At 37.2% G+C, this 16,360-nt stretch overlaps 1 protein-coding gene across 1 annotated transcript in view; it reads left to right on the forward strand.

Moving 5' to 3' along the window:
* ext2 (exostosin glycosyltransferase 2) overlaps positions 1 to 16,360 on the forward strand; it is a 98,355-nt gene that overhangs the window by 60,398 nt on the left and 21,597 nt on the right. The window contains exon 9 of the mRNA XM_003214625.4: positions 12,081 to 12,247. Coding sequence (XP_003214673.1) covers positions 12,081 to 12,247 — 167 coding nt within the window. The remainder of the gene's footprint in view (positions 1 to 12,080; positions 12,248 to 16,360) is intronic.

Here is a 16,360-nt window from a genome sequence, read left to right on the forward strand (position 1 = left end):
ACGGGCCTCTAGATAAGCTTGACATTGGCGACGGAAGACATGAACCTTAGAAGCTTCTCCAGTAAACTTGGTTGGCAACGCCATGGCCGGAAGACGAATTCCGCGTTCCTTCAAACCCCTTATTTCTCCATCCTGTGCATTGAGCTTATCACGGATTCGGTCCACCTCCTCCTTGTCGATGGTGTAGGTAATCGGCTGGCCGCTCGGCCCAGGTACAACTCCGGTAGACATTCTGGCCGAGGTTAATTGGTGCTTAGGGTGGCGGAGTCAAACTGTCAAGACCCAGGCTGCAGAGCACCAATAACCATACACAGAGGCCAGAATCTATCTAATATCTTTATTGAAGGAATATATAAAGTTAATAAAAACAAGTGTAGAAAATAGTCCAGAATTAGACCTTTCAGGAAAGGTCAGAATTAGTCCAAGAAAGCAATGTCCAATAAGAAATATTAAGGTCCAAAGTTGTAATCCAATAACCGAAACACTCACTTTGCCAAGCAAAGTGAGGGGAGATGACAAGGTCCTTTAGTCCATGAAACTTGAGCGAGGCTAGGAAATAACTTGATACTTGAAACAAGGCTTGAACGTGGAACAAGGTAACTAGGAACAAGAACAAGGTCCGTGGAATAACTTGGTAAAATCCGTGGTACAAGGCAAGGATTGGTCCTGGGAAACAAGGCAAAGTCCGTAGGTAAACAAAGGCTGGGAAGCAAGGCGAAGGCTGGATAGCAAGGCAAGGCTTGAGCGAGAGCGAGGCTTGAATCGGAGCGCGCTGTCCAGACACGACCCGCTCCGTAGGCTGACGAATTGACTCCGCGAAGTTACTACGCGGGTAAAACACCTAAATAGAGTCTAGCTTTCCCGCCGAAGCAGTTCTCTGGGAATCAGAACCGAAAGCTAACTCTGAGACCAGATGTGAGACTCCCCAAAGATTCTCACGAGAAGCAGTCTTAATTGGCCACATTCTTAGCTGCAATCCTTGCACTCCTGCGCGAAGCTGAATCCAAACTTCTCTGTTGTTTACAAAACTCCCGGCGCAAGAATACGGGAGAAGTAGGCTCTGGGCTTGTTTGACATACTTCTGGGAGACAACTTTCTTGCAGGTGCAAGGTTCCCAGATCTGCCTGGGAAAGATCTGGCTGAGAGAAATCCAGTTCAGACTGGGAAGGTAAAAAACCCAAGTTTTCATCTTCATCAGGAATTACAATGTCCTGAGCAGGACTACAAGGCCCATGGGTCATCACAATGTTATATATTACACCATTTCAGAAGAGGCAGTAGTTGAGGGCACTCTTAAAGAAAGCTTTTCTGAACTACTATTGCAGACATTATTGGCCACTACATGTGATACTTTTATAATACTTTCATAGTCTTAATAAACATTGTGAAAATCACGTTCTTTAGCAAGTGACTGCCAGGGAACTCCATTCACTATGATTGCTACAAGATTATCTGAATCCAGATATATTTTTATCATCATAATCATCAACTAAAGTATTTATATGCCACTTTATAATAACAAAATTTCTGTATGGTTATAGTAAAAACATATATGATTCAATATTTTAAATGTATAAAATTAAAAGCATTTTTTATTTTAAAAAATACATCAACAGCAATGGATACGTGTTGGCTTAGATATAAAGCACCATGGTTGTCCAAATGACCATTATAGAAGTGGAAACACTGTTAGGGCTGGGTGCCTTCCCTCTACTTTTAATCTCCCATCAGGGTGAGGGAAAGACTATTAGTGAAATGAATTCTTGGATTTCAAGAGGAAGTGGCAGCTGAACCCTCCATGGAAGATCTGCAGCAGGTTCTCTCCTCTGTCTTCTCTCCATGCTATGATATTGTTTCCAGGGCTCTTTGAGGGCTGATGTGAGGTGGGGTGAGAAGACTACCCTATGGTTTTATGTGACTTTTAGCATTGCCTTTTGTCAGTGTTTGTAACAGCTTCACTGGCTCCTGATCTACTATTTCTGGACTCAGTTCAAAGTGATAGTGCTTACTTTTTAATCCCTTAGGGCAAGGGTCAGGCCTCCAAATGTTTTGCAGGAGAACTGCCCAAAGCCTTACCAGTGGCCATGTGGGTCCAAGAGTGGGGTTGATGGGTGCTGAAGTGATGTCATTTTAGATATATGCATTTGAAGTATTTAGTCTCTTAAGCCACCATGGGAGGGGAATACCTATTGTGCGGTTTTTGTATTTTAGCTGTTGTTTGTTGTTTTTAAATTCTGGAATGTACCCATGAAGAATGTTCTCTGAGCATCAGGTTAAATTGCTTACATGTCGCTGTGCATTTAACTGACTGTGATCTGTTATCTGGTGGTTCATTTTTTATCTGTCATAGTTTTGGATATATGTTTTATTCTATTTTGTTGTTTTTTTATGCTCTGCCATTGTACATTGCTCTGGAAACCACTTGTGTGGTTGAAGGGTATGCATAGCATTTTCAAAGCTTGAAACATTGTATTAAAAGGAACATACTTACTGTTATAGTTAAAATTTTAAAATTAACTTTGTTATTCAAAAGTAGCTAAATTAGATATTTTTAATTACTTTAAAAAACTCACCTGAATGTTACAAGCAGCTGGTCTGTTGTACAGTAGAGTCTCATTTATCCAACATTCGCTTATCCGACATTCTGGATTATCCAACGCATTTTTGTAGTCAATGTTTTCAATACATTGTGATATTTTGGTGCTAAATTTGTAAATACAGTAACTACTACGTAGCGTTACTGCATATTGAACTACCTTTTCTGTCGAATTTGTTGTATAACATGATGTTTTGGTACTTAATTTGTAAAATCATAACCTAATTTGGTGTTTAATAGGCTTCTCCTTAATCTCTCCTTATTATCCAGCATATTCACTTATCCAGCATTCTGCCAGCCCGTTTATGTTGGATAAGTGAGACTCTACTGTACTAAATACATCTAAGTATAATAATAGAAACAATACATAATGGAATCACCACCATTCCGTATCCCCGTCCTGTCCGATCCAGAACACTAAGGTACATTGCAAAATGCAGTACAGCCCTTGTATCCATGGGACTGACATCTGCGTTTTCATTTATCCATGTACAATAACATAAATCCCCTCTTAGTGTTTTCTGAGTCCCCAGCATGACTCTCTGGTATTCTTGGGCCAGAGGTCCTTCATTTCAATAGGGCTTGTTATTTATTTCAGCAGGGTTCATTGTTGCATGGTTTCCCATATCCATGCAAAGTCCAAGAATCCATCCTCCGCAAATATGAGTAATACTGTTCTAAAACTGTTATTTCAATTTCAATTTTCTTCAAAGCATTCCTGTTTGAAATGGAGGTCCCTGGACCATTATCAGTACTTGAACTGTTAGTTGCTAATCCCTAGAAAGTTTCTAGGAAATAAAGAAACAATTTTACCCAATGGGAATGAATACAATGTCCCCATAGTCATTGGAGGGGCGGGGAATAACACAGGGAAAAAAAATCTTAATGTCTTGTTTTTTACGCTTATTCCTGAGGTTATCTGGGGCACTGATTCAGACAATTGCATTGATAAACCACATTAGCTTTACTTTCCTAGACTGGCAAGTAGAATAAGACTGGTAGATGGCATATATTCGGTATCTCAAAAACTAGAGGTGATAGGGGAAACTGGTGCCATTTTTGGAATCAACAAGTCAGATATCTCGAGATACAGGGCTAACATTTGGGGCATCAAAATATGTATTGGCCCGTCGTAATTGCCTGGTGCCTACTTTAGATAGCCTAAGAAGTATCAGAATAAAGAACCAGTTTCTCAAAGAGTTGGTTTAGCAGGGCGTGTCTTTTCACATTCATGACCTTGAGTTGACAATATCTCTGCCAGATCCTCATCTCTTAAGGGTGATTGATTGATGGAATTGATTGCACTTATATCCTGCCTTTCTCCCGGGACAGGATTCAAGACACCTTACAGAAGTTTATAACAAGATTAAGTGCAATCATAATTTACAGAAGTTCAAAGGAATTCTATAACAATATGATCAAAACTATAGGTAAATAGCTAAAACAAATATAAACATAATTACTAATTAAAGATGTTTCAAATATAGCAAATCTCTTAATATATACTACTGTTATATAATTTAAACCTTGAACAAAAAGGTCTTCACTTGTGAGCAGAAAGAAAACAGGAAGTATGCCAATTGGACTTTCATGAAGAGTGTCTCACAGCGAAGGGGCAGCCACAGGGAAGACCTTCTTTCTCTCCTGTGTTCTCACCAAACTTATCTGCAAAAGATGGTAGGACTGAGAGAAAGGCCCCCCCCCCCCCTCATCCTGCACTGTCAGGAACACACAATCTTTCTTCTCATAATGAGAGCTCACTCCTCACTAACAAGAAAAAAAGGATTTACTCTTTTAGTTATACAATACTGAAAACTATTGAAGTTATTCCTTGTTACGTTACAGTCATAGAGTATAGATGGAGCAGGGTTTTCTGCTACTCTAAAGGCTAGGACATAGAACAGTGGATTCAATCTGCAGGAAGAGGGATTCCACTTGAATATTGGGAGGAATGTCCTCACAATAAGAGCGGTTTGACAGTGGAATATGCTGCCTCGGAGCGTGGTGGAGTCTCTTCCTCTTGAGGTTTTTTAAACGGAGACTGCTGATGGGAATGCTCTGATTTGTACGTTCCTACATGGCAGGGGGTCGGACTGGATGGACCTTGTGGTCCCTTCCAACTTTATTAATCTAAGGCAAACTATTAGCAACTTATTTGTTGTTTCTAATTTATTGTTTTGAGGTTCTGAGAGATCTTTCTATAAAAAGCAAATTAAGAAACGGAAGCAATTGAAACAAATTCATACAATATATAAATGAACTGTACATTGAGAGGTCTTAACTTGAAGTATCGTCTTGCTGTCTTTCAAATACAGTCGACATTGTTTGCTCATTCTTTAAAATTCCGAGATTTGGATGAAACCATATTGTTAAGTATTATTCAACAACTCTGTTCATTATAATAGTTTGTAGTATAACCCTTCTTGGTTCATATACTATTAAAAATATCTTAAGTCATTGATGTGAAAAATAATTGGCCCCAAAGGTCATAAGTTTATTTCCTTACTGAGACATTTATCTAGCTTAACTTTCTAATAGGTATACATTTTAATAACTTTTGTATGTGACCGCTAGCTACCCTCTCCATACATGTATTTTTAACACTTGGATAGCTTGTGGAATCTCCTGGTCTGCTATTGAGGGGCTTAATTTAATTTGTTTTAATTCAAATGCATACAGTTTGTTCCACCTAGCTCTTTAGCAGGACAGCAGAATTTGACTTCACTAAGTCTTTCGTTCAGTCTGTCTATTACGGTTCCTAATCCTTGGACTTCAAAGCTTCTGCCATTTATAGCCTATTAAAGCCAGGAAGTTTCTGATGGATTAGGACAAGGAATGAGTTTGAAGTTAGTAATGTACACCGCTGTCAGCGATAAGGTCTAGTTTATTACCTTATGGTAGTATCTGCACTTTTATGAGTATTCTCTTTTAATTGGTTATAGTAAATCTAAGACCCTTAACCTGTGTGAATATCAAATGTAGAATCTCCTGGACATTGTTATATAAAGAACACATTTCAGTCTTTGAACAGAGTCAGGTGTAGATTTTGTTATGTGAACAAGTTGTTTTTTCGGAATGTGAGGATGGCAGCTGAAATGAGAACATATAAGGTAAATTTACTCTTCATGACATGAAATAACCAGAAAATTGAACTTTGCTATTGCTATTTGGCTTTATCTGTGACAGATGTACAGTCACTTAGCTTATCCCTTTCATCACCATCTCACTTTTTCATTGCTGGACCCATAATAACTTCATAAATAGACTCTTCTCTTTGCATATTACCACTGCTCAATTTGTAACTCAGTATCATAGTAAAAATATTATGCAGCTTATAAAAATAAATGAAAAGAAGCAAAAATGTTAAATATATGATTAAAGCTCTTTCAAAATATTTATAGCCACTTAACTATTTCAGTTGCCTTGAGTCCCTATATTAGGAGAAAGACCAGAGAAAAATAAAGTAAGTAAATAAATTTTCTGCAGTTCATCTTTTCAGTTTTATTTTAAAACATAATAATACAAAGAAACAAGGCACATCAAGCAAACCCTTTTCGGGACTGCCTTCTATCTGGAAATCTATGTCCTTATTGCGAAAGACTATGTAGATTCAGAATAGGTCTCTATGGTCACTTACGGACCCACTGTCAAGACTCTACCTTTGAGAGACAATCATATTTGACCATGAGAGATTGCCTTTGATCATGATATGATAATGAATATAAACATGAATATTAAGTGTATTGTAAAACTTCAGCATTTTCTCCTTACAAACAGATTGACCCTTTTTCTAAACCTAACTGCCTTGTTTGGGAAGGAGAACAATATGAAAGTTAATTTGATATTTTGCTACCTTGGATTATGGGCCTAGTATTTAACAAATATTGGCTTCAGAAAATGCTTGATTTGCAACTGGTAGTCTAGGTTATTCATTTATTCAATTATATTTATTCCTTCCCTCCTTTCCACACCAAAATAGACTCTAGATGGCACACACTAACATTTCAAACAATGAAATATAACAAAGCCTTGTGAAAGCCTACTCCTAACTACTTCTCTTTCTATTCCCTTTCTCAGTATTGTCCATGGTTTTACATTTAATTGACATTGAGGCCGCTTATCTTTCTGTGGAATATAACCTAGTTGGTTGACTGGGTTAGTCTGTCAAGCTTACAAGGCACCCTTAAAACAATCAGTTTGTATAGGCACATGTGCTCTTTTTCTTACTATTAACTATGGTTTTCTTCTCTTAATGCAGTCCTGAGTATGGCTAATTGTGGTCCAAAAACAGCAGCTCATATGCAGCCACTTTTCACCCCACTCCTCTCAACCATCAGAATAAGAGTTAACACATTATTTTCAAGTTCTTCAGATATTATTATGTGCAATACAAAAGAGAGGACAAACAATCATTTTCAATGCAGCAACTCAATGTTTACAGGGTCATTTTTGCTTGGTCGGTATGCATAGGCAACCCATGTAGCTGATGTCAATGGGTTATTTCAGCACAGATCATATTTGTATTGTGGTGAACAATATGGTCATTTGCTGAGAAATTCGTAAGCATTTTAAAGCAACTTGTAAATCTCAAAGAGTGAATGAAGATTAGTGGTGGTATATATCTAAATAGGACATTTACAATTATTTGAAACCTATTTAGAGCATAAGAAAAACTAACTCAGCTGTAGCTCAATTGAATTCGTATGACTTTGGATATGGGATATTATTTTTTAAAAATAGTTTTGTTAGAAGCCTTGAAATGTTATAGGAGAAACTGGCATTTTTCACTTGGTCTGCATTTACTAGAGTAAATATTGTGGTCTAAATGTCTGCTACTAAGAATATTTGTGGAAGCAGAATGCTATTACAATTCTCCTTTCTTACACTGAACATTCAAGAAAATTATGCAGAGTAGATTCAGGTTTTCATAAAGTTAGATTTTTCAATTCCTAAGTACAACTTGACTATTCCTTATTGGAAATGCGTGATTTCTTCGAACGTTGGAATATGTGTACTTGGATATATAATTGTCGCCACATTTTTGTGGTTTTAAGTTTTGTAGATTTGATCATTCATTAACTTTATCTGGAAGACTAGAAATTTTCAGAAAGAACCCTTCTCTAGGAATCTCTATGTCCTCTGGTGCAATTATATGGTCAGTTTCCAATGGAAGTTAACCATATAATCATGCTGGAAGACCTGCATATTCCTAGAGACAGGTTTCTCACAGATAAATAATAATAATATAGCAACTTTGTTATTCATAGTTATTCACTTTCATAAGGGTCTTGTGCACCTGATTTCAGTCAATGTGGAAAGCTAACAGTACATGCATAATGAATTATCTAGGAGATGGGACACTAGACATTCATGTGGACAGTTGGATTTTGGAGTATTTTGGATTTTGGAATTCCAGATAAGGGATGCTCAACCTGTATTGTCTTTGACGGCTAGGAATTACTGCCTCTATAGGTATACCTTACTGAAGAATTAAACCTTAGTAGGGAATTATACCTCAGTGTATTTAAGCAATGTCTTGAAAATGTAACACATTTTATTCCTGCTATATTCCTGCTCTTTGGTGTTGGCATTTGTAAAGAAGTGTATAATTATATTTTTGTTTATAGATGACATGTTTATTGGATTTTGTTTAAACAGTCAGGTTTGGCTAAAGTTTAAAATGGTGAGTATTTGAGTTGATGATGTATGGGGGAAGGTAGCCATCTTAAGGCAGGTTACCATAGCAACAGGGGCGGAGCCAACCGCCGTTTGGAAAGGAAAAGGGGGAATGTTTTAAAAACCCAGGCAGTCTGTGATTTTCTAGTCACAGTGGAGGATCTGATTCTTGTGAGGAGAATCAGGTTGGCTCAAATAGAAGGATTTGAGTCAGATCTAAGTTGGACCAGACTAGGCAAGTTAGGTGACTTGTTTAGGGTCATTTATAGAGCCTGTGGATTAGGGAAAATTAATCCCAGGGGATCCAGGAGGATCAGGGTTTAATGTAATCCAGAGAAAGAAATATTTTGAAAGTTTGACCACCTCATATCCGTTTGTAACCATTAAGCGAAGTGCCTTTAACAAGTTATATGAAACCATCAAGCTCTGTACCTGCAATAAACTTATTTTGATTTTATTCTAAGTAAGCCTCTGTCATACACTTATATTAAGTTAAGTAACAACAACATCTGGAGTGGAGCAAATAGAGAAAGCTTAAAAGAACCAGTGCCATCTGCCTGACGTCTCCTCCATTGGTGGCAGCGAAGAAGATAGTCAAACAAATAATGAATTAACATCATCTCTCACAAAACATCTTTATTAATTGGTGGTATCTGTGTGTGTGTGTAGGATCAGAGGGATTCCATCTCTGTCACACATTCCTGTCAGACACCTCACCTCTGTACATATTGGTGGCAAGCGGAGGGATTCAAAAGGGATTCCATTCCCTGCCACATCAGATCTTTACATATTAATTTGGTGGCAGTGGTGGGATTCAAAAGGGAGTCCATTCCCTGTCACCCTCAGTTCTGTACAGCATTGACAAGATATTATTTGTTTTTTAAGTTGCCTTCAAGGCATTGGTGGATGTGATCTTAACGGAACGTGCAACACTATGCAGTACTGGATGCAGATCTTTATCCAATCCAATTATTTCCGTTTGCTTATGTTGCTTCTCCTCCTTCTCTGTACCTTCCTGGGAGTAGTAGCCATCATAGTGTTAGTATTTCAATGTTAGGTTAGGACTTCAGGAGACCAGAATTCAAGTCCCTGCTCAGCAATGGAAGCCCACTGAGTGATATTGGACAGGTCAAGCCTTAGAAGAAAGCAGTCGCAAACCACTTGTAAAAAAAATGCCAACAAATCCCTATAATAGATTTCCATAAGTTCAACCCACATTTAAGGCACATAAGAAATAATGTGAGCATTATGTTTAATTTGCAAAGCATGTTCCTACCACTAAGACCCCACTCATTGTTCTACTAATAATAGTTTCAAGCACTTTTGTAGTTTTTCAGGGGCCACCTTGGTGTAGGAAACTGAAGTGATTATATTTCCAAATCCGTTCACTCTGTATGTTTTGGTTCTTTTGGTCACCATAGCCAATTCTGCCTTGCTTAAAAGCTTTCCAAAGTAAACTGCCTTTCATAGTTGTTTAGTGTGGTTTGGAAAAGGGTACAGTTTTCCTAAGGAAGCTGTCTCCGGTATTATGTTTGGATGCCAGCATCTGAAGTGTACAGAATTTTATATGCTCTTTAGGACTGTTCAGCACTAACTATAAAATCAGACTCTCCCTAAGTGAATTTGGACATCCAACTATGCTGTTTCTGTCAGGATTTTTAAAGGATTATTCATGTGCACATAAGACACATCTCCTTTGTGTATGAGTCTTGGTAAGCTGTGAGTAGATGTTTGCAGAGTCTGAGGTTTTTCATATTCTCATGTTCATGCGTGTTAGCATATGTAAAATAATATTGTTCCATGTTCTCAAAGACTTTAAAAAGCTGCAATTTACTTTCATTTGTGTTGATCTGTTCTTCCTACTATACTTTTAAGGATATAGGCAAATTATATGGCTGCTGTTTTTATTGAACATAAGGAAAATCTTCCTTTTATTAGTATTTATTATTCATAAAGGAATGTGATTGCCTTAATTTTTCACATTCTTCATGTTTAAAATAGTATCAAAATTTAAGTCATCTTATCTTTGTCAACCTTTATTGGATTCAGATAAGATTACTAACCTGTACATAGTGGCTAATATTCTTTCAAATGCTTCTAATAATTGTATTTGCTTTTATAAAAAGTATAGTACTATGGGCCTTATCTTCAAAGCTCATTCTTTTCTGATCTGTAATGAAAAAAATCTAACATACAAAATCATAAGATTACATAGGTGGGAGGGGATCCAACCCATTGTTTCATCCCCATCAACATCTTCTGTCCATTATCTAGATTAGCACCTATAACCATTTAATGATTTCAAGCAAATGAGAAAGGAATAGAAAGTACTGAATAATGATAAAGTAGAAGTAAAGAGGTATGGAAGGACATTTAAAAGAGACTGTTAAGAATAAACATATATTATAATAAAAAATAAAGAAAAAAGCAAACACAAGCATGTCAAATTAATCCAATAAATAGGCTTAATGTCTATAGCTATATGAATGAGAGGGAATGAAAATAGGTGTTTGATATTGTTCATAAATATGGGAGTTTAGCATTGAATTGGTTTTAACATTCCTAAATATTTGGAACAGATCAGGATGAATGCTCATTCTCTGATGTCTGTCGGAAACCTTGAAATCTCTCACTGAAATTTGTATTAAACATATTTGTAATTTGTGTGTTAAGCATATCAAAAATGAATCCTGCTGTGTGTGCGTTTTTAATAATCTCCTGATGCTTGATCTTGCTGATTTTGTTGATTTTTATTGTTCTGTTAATAACATTGTTTTGATTAATGTATTTGGCACCATATTAGGTCTCCTCTAAAGTGGATTTCACCTGTGCCCACATAGTCTATATTATAAAGAAAATCTTCCTGAGCACGTCCTCCAACTTTTTGCATGTCAAGCCAGTTTTCAGGAAATTGGTCATGTGCCCTGTCAATTGATGTTGCATATCCCACATAGCTTATATCTGAGTAGGACCGTCCCAAAATATCATCCAGATTTGGTATAAATTTGAAGAAATAAGTAGGATGTCCCACAAGTTTCTCTTAAAAATGGATACAGCCATATAATCTTAAGTTTTAAATCAAACCTTTCCAATCATGCATTTTGCATAAATTCATAATAAAGCAATTATCTCTGCTTTCTGTATGCAAGCAGCTATTGAATGTGTTTCTCTTAACTTAGTTCTAGTTCTCAGTTCTGGGAACATAGGTGAGAATAATTTTTATTTACCTTTTTTTAAAAAAACCAAAAAACTAGGTTTCTCTTTATCGGCCTGATCAGAGTTCACACTGCTTCCTAGGTGTTCCAGACAATTCACCCAAAGACACTGACACTGAAATCTGTTAGGTGGCATAACATTTCAGCTTTTCTACTGCAAAAGAATGGCTATTTTAGCTTATCTAGAGATCTCTGTCATCAGTGTAGTTATATTCACCATATTTTTAATTTCTTTATTTAAATTAGCAAATTTTCTTTCCACGTTTTGCCTGTCCAGAATAAATTTAATTGCTACCAGTTGCCTTCTGTCTCCCCATATTTTTAAAGTAATACTTATATGCAGAATTCTCTTTTTGTTCCTTCTAATGTTGTGTTGGGTTTCTATTTATTCTATTAAACAATAATAGTGTTTCGCTTTTTGTGTCTCAATGTTGGAAAGCGTCATATCTCTTTGGAAAGTTCTTTTGAATTTTCTCTGGATTTCCCCATTTTTTCACGCAAGTACTTGATTTAGAGAAATGAAAAAATAAAACTGCCATTGAGACATTGCACAAGTGTAAGTGAAATGTTTCTGATCTTGTGATTCTTCACAGAAACTGTTTGGCCCAAAGTTCGAGTTCCATTAAAAGTTGTACGGACCACAGAAAACAAACTGAGTAACCGCTTCTTCCCCTATGATGAGATTGAAACCGAAGCAGTGTTGGCAATTGATGATGATATAATCATGCTGACCTCTGATGAGCTGCAGTTTGGTTATGAGGTAAGATGGCTCCTGATCCCTATATTGTATAAAATGATGGAACAAATGCTGAAGACAAATAATTTGTTAAAATATTTATATCCCTCAAGTAGTACCATGATACATAATTTTAGGAAAATGATATCAGTTAGCCCAAGAGTTTCTCATACTGTTCTCTTCCAGAGGTTTTGGACTTCAGTTCCCACAATTCCTAACAGCTGGTATGCTGGCTGAGATTTCTTGGAGCTGAAGTCCAAAACACCTGGAGGAGCACAGTTTGAGAAACACTGAGTTAGTTGGTCAATTTTTAGAGAATGCTTTCTCTTATCATTCACACCCCATGGATTTTTAAGGCTGAATGTGGACTCCCCTTGCCTCTTAAGGCTATCAAGAAGAAATCTATGCCAGACAGCAAGGAAATGGACTTATTAAACAGAAGCTTACTAGAAAAGATGAAGGCCTATACAGGTTCAACCTTCCTTATGCTATAATCCTGGCTGCTCCAAAATTCCAAATATTTGTGGGAGCTCAAATTCTATTTGCGTGGTCTGTTAAGACTGCCTTAAAAGTGTAAATAGAAATGTAATCATTAGCATTTTAGTATTTATGAATTATTAGCACACACAAACGGCGTTCCATGCAGTTCATGCTGGCCACATGACCTTGGAGGTGTCTACGGACAACGCCGGCTCTTCAGCTTAGAAATGGAGATGAGCACCAATCCCCAGAGTCGGACACAACTGGACTTAACGTCAGGGGAAACCTTTACCTTTACCTTTTTTAGCACACACAAAAATGTAAACTTAATAACAACACTGAGCCAAAGTTGCTGCTACCAAGGCACACTGAGCCACAGAGATTACTTAAAGTTCTGCTCAATAAGTAACCAGACCCCCTCAACTACAGATAAGAGTGTAACCCAGTTGACATCTTGGGTCTCATTTTGGGTGAAACATAAGAGAAACAAAGAGAAAGAATCAGGCAGACAAAGAGACAGACATATCAGGTTGAAAACAATTAATCAAAATGGATTAGCCAGCAAACAAAAAGTGGCCTTACAGTCTCACCTGGAGTTATAACTATAGGATTGGGTTGAAGTGGTGTTATTCTAGTACATTTTGGAATAATCGACAGAAATATTGTGTTTAAGGCATGAAAAAGATAAAAAGAAGTGGGTCTTGGATTTTATGGTTGTAATGAATGGGGAAAGGGAGGTATTGAAGAAACAACAGAGGATCAGAATACAGTATTGTGGGACTATCTTGAAAGTAGCAGAGAAGGTCTGAACTCAGAGCATGTGTCATAGAAACCGAGGGTGGGGGAGGTGGGCAAAGGTAGCAAGAAGAGAGATTATAGTGAGGCAGAGAACATCAAGATGAAGTCTAGCAGAATTGGGCATTTGATCTTGTTTTTTCTTGAGTTTGCTCACTCTTTGAGAAGCAGCGGGGAGAGAGGTTTTAGAAAACGTGGGGATGAGAAAAAGATGGCCTAAATTCTGAATCAGAGAATTAATGACTAATTAAAACATTGAAACTGGTGTGCAAACAATAGCTTTGTCAAAACGCTTCAGATTTTTTTTCAGAGACATCAAGTCAGTTGAAGTTATATGACTAACTTTGACAATTGACATTCGGACCCCAAGAAATAATAAAGTATATATGGAGGAAGAGAAGATTAATGATACCATATGTGTCTCCAGATGGAGAAATTCTTCCATGGGAATTAATGGTTATGTGGACAGCAAAGCTTATGCTTTCTTGTTCTCAGGGAACATCCAGATAGGATGTTAAAGTATTGCCAGTCAAGGGAGTGTGGACAGGTGCCAGATTCACCTAGATTTTCAGTGGAAAACGATACAGGTGAAAATGCAAATTATACAGGCAAAAATGCAATTTTCTGATGAAAGAGAATCTCTCAAATTGATCAGTGCATTGAGTTTGCCTTTGGTAATTGTTACTGGTGATGTTGAAGATGATGTAATGATGGTTACATAATTTTACTAGCTCTCTTGCATTTTTAAGAGTAGCACACCCAAATGGCAAAGAGAGCTTTAGTAGTTTGATACCTGGTTCTAAAAAATTTAGTCAGAAAACCGACCCCAAAAAATCTGGGTTGATTTATCCACTTATCAAAAAAGGGCCTGTTCACTTCTCGTAAGTGCAGTGGCAGAATGCAAGACCATAATCCATCCCAGGAGAACCTAAAAGAAGCACTGTCTCTCCATTGCTGCGCCGTTTCTGGACTTTCTGAATGCTGAGTGGAAAAATGCAGCTTTAATCTTTGGTGCTCCTCAGTTGAGCACTGAGAAAGTAGAGGAAGTTGCTGTTTCTTTTAGGTTCTTCCAGAACAGACTGTGCTCTTCCCTTTAGTTACTCTGTTCAGAGAAAGGGATGGTTCCTTTTTCGACAAGAGTTAATACTGTACATTAACTTTTTTGTAAAAAGGAGCCACACCTTTTTTGGGTAAAGTCATAAAAGGCCTTTTTGAAACACTGGGCAGGAAAATGGATATCCCTCTGAGGTGTGGCTGTTGATTTCCCCTCTCTGTGGAATGACCCTCAACGTATCCACAGCTCATAATAAAATCCATAATTTGGACTCCAAAACCTGCCCTTGACTTATACATGAGGTTCACTTATACAGTAATATATACAGAACCAAAAGAAACTCATGCTTCCAAATCAGTTTGGGTAATTTTCCACGTGCACCAGCCATCTGGAAATGTAAACTAGTCATAGAATGAGAGTTGGAAGGGGTCCCACAGCTATCATGTCCAGTTGTAACCTTTTATTTGAAGGGGATGCCACTACGTTTCAAGGTAATTGGCTCCATTGATTAATTGTTCTTACAATCAAGAAGTTCCCTCTAATATTCAGTGAGAAATCTACCTTCCTGTAAATTAAAACCCTTGAACTTTTTCTTACCCTCTGGGTCAACAGAGAAAAACTTGAACCCTTATCTCTGTGATCAACTTTTAGATATTTAAAGGATATCAGCATGTCACCTTTCTGATTTCTCTTGAACATATTCCTCCTCTTCAAATAAAAATCTAAAAACCAAATCTTGATTTTGCCATTTTATACATGGTATGCTATTTTACGATGCCGTTGTGTATAATTGTATTTGAATATCCATGGATTTTTGTATCCATGGGAGGTCCTCAGCAGATACCAAGGGCCCATGGTATATGAGTCTAAAGTTCATAGAAAACATCTGTATGTTTTCAAAGTAGTCTTTGTGCGTGGTAAGCCAGTGCTGATTATTCATTCTAAAAGTAAAGATGTGTTGCAAATAGGATAAATACTTTCAAACATGCACTGCTATTTTTGTATATGGCACAGTATAAGTGTTTATTACTGTAGCATAGCTTGACTTTCTCAAACCTCAGCAGCTGAATCAGAGATCATCAATTCCCAGCCCCACACTTGAACTTCTGGCTTCTTTTTTTACCTATTATGCCTGCCTTGTGTTGGCCAGATGCTTGGATTATAGAACTGCCAGCATAACAGCTTTGTGAACTTGGTGCCATTTGGACAGAACTTTTTTCTGCTTTGGCAGATACATCTGAGACTTGCCAAAGCTATTTTTGAAATCATCACCACCACTGTCATCATCACTACCCTTATAACTCTATAATATAGAGCAGTACAATACATTTGAAAATTTTAAAAGTAATAAAACTGAACTGCAAGATTGTGATAATCAGATTAACAATTAGTAGCACTTCGTGTTTAAAAGAAAAAAAACTTGACTCAGACAGTAGCTTGACACCTTTTTTGCAGGTTAGAGAGTAAGATTGTCTTTATAAGAAAGCTGAAAGTGTGTAAATGTAGTCTCTTCCTTCAACTTAGAAATCAGCAGCTGCAGATCAATCTTTCCTGGGACAGAGTGTCTTTGACTTGCTCAACAGGCTTGAGCTGGCTACCAGATGTTAAACTTGTCCTCGACCTGTGTAATTTATTTATCTGTTTATGTATTTCATCAAGAAAGTATCAGTTGTGTTTCTGAGCGGTTTGCAGGGCAATTCTGAAAGAACAGTAGCAACATATAATGTTACCAGGAGGGTTTCTTTTTTAAGTGTCGCTCTAGTCAAGAGAAACATTTGGAAACATGAAGTTGTTTAGCATTTTCCCCT

This window comes from Anolis carolinensis, chromosome 1 (genome assembly GCF_035594765.1).
Source record: "Anolis carolinensis isolate JA03-04 chromosome 1, rAnoCar3.1.pri, whole genome shotgun sequence".
Classification (NCBI taxonomy): Eukaryota; Metazoa; Chordata; class Lepidosauria; order Squamata; family Dactyloidae; genus Anolis; species Anolis carolinensis.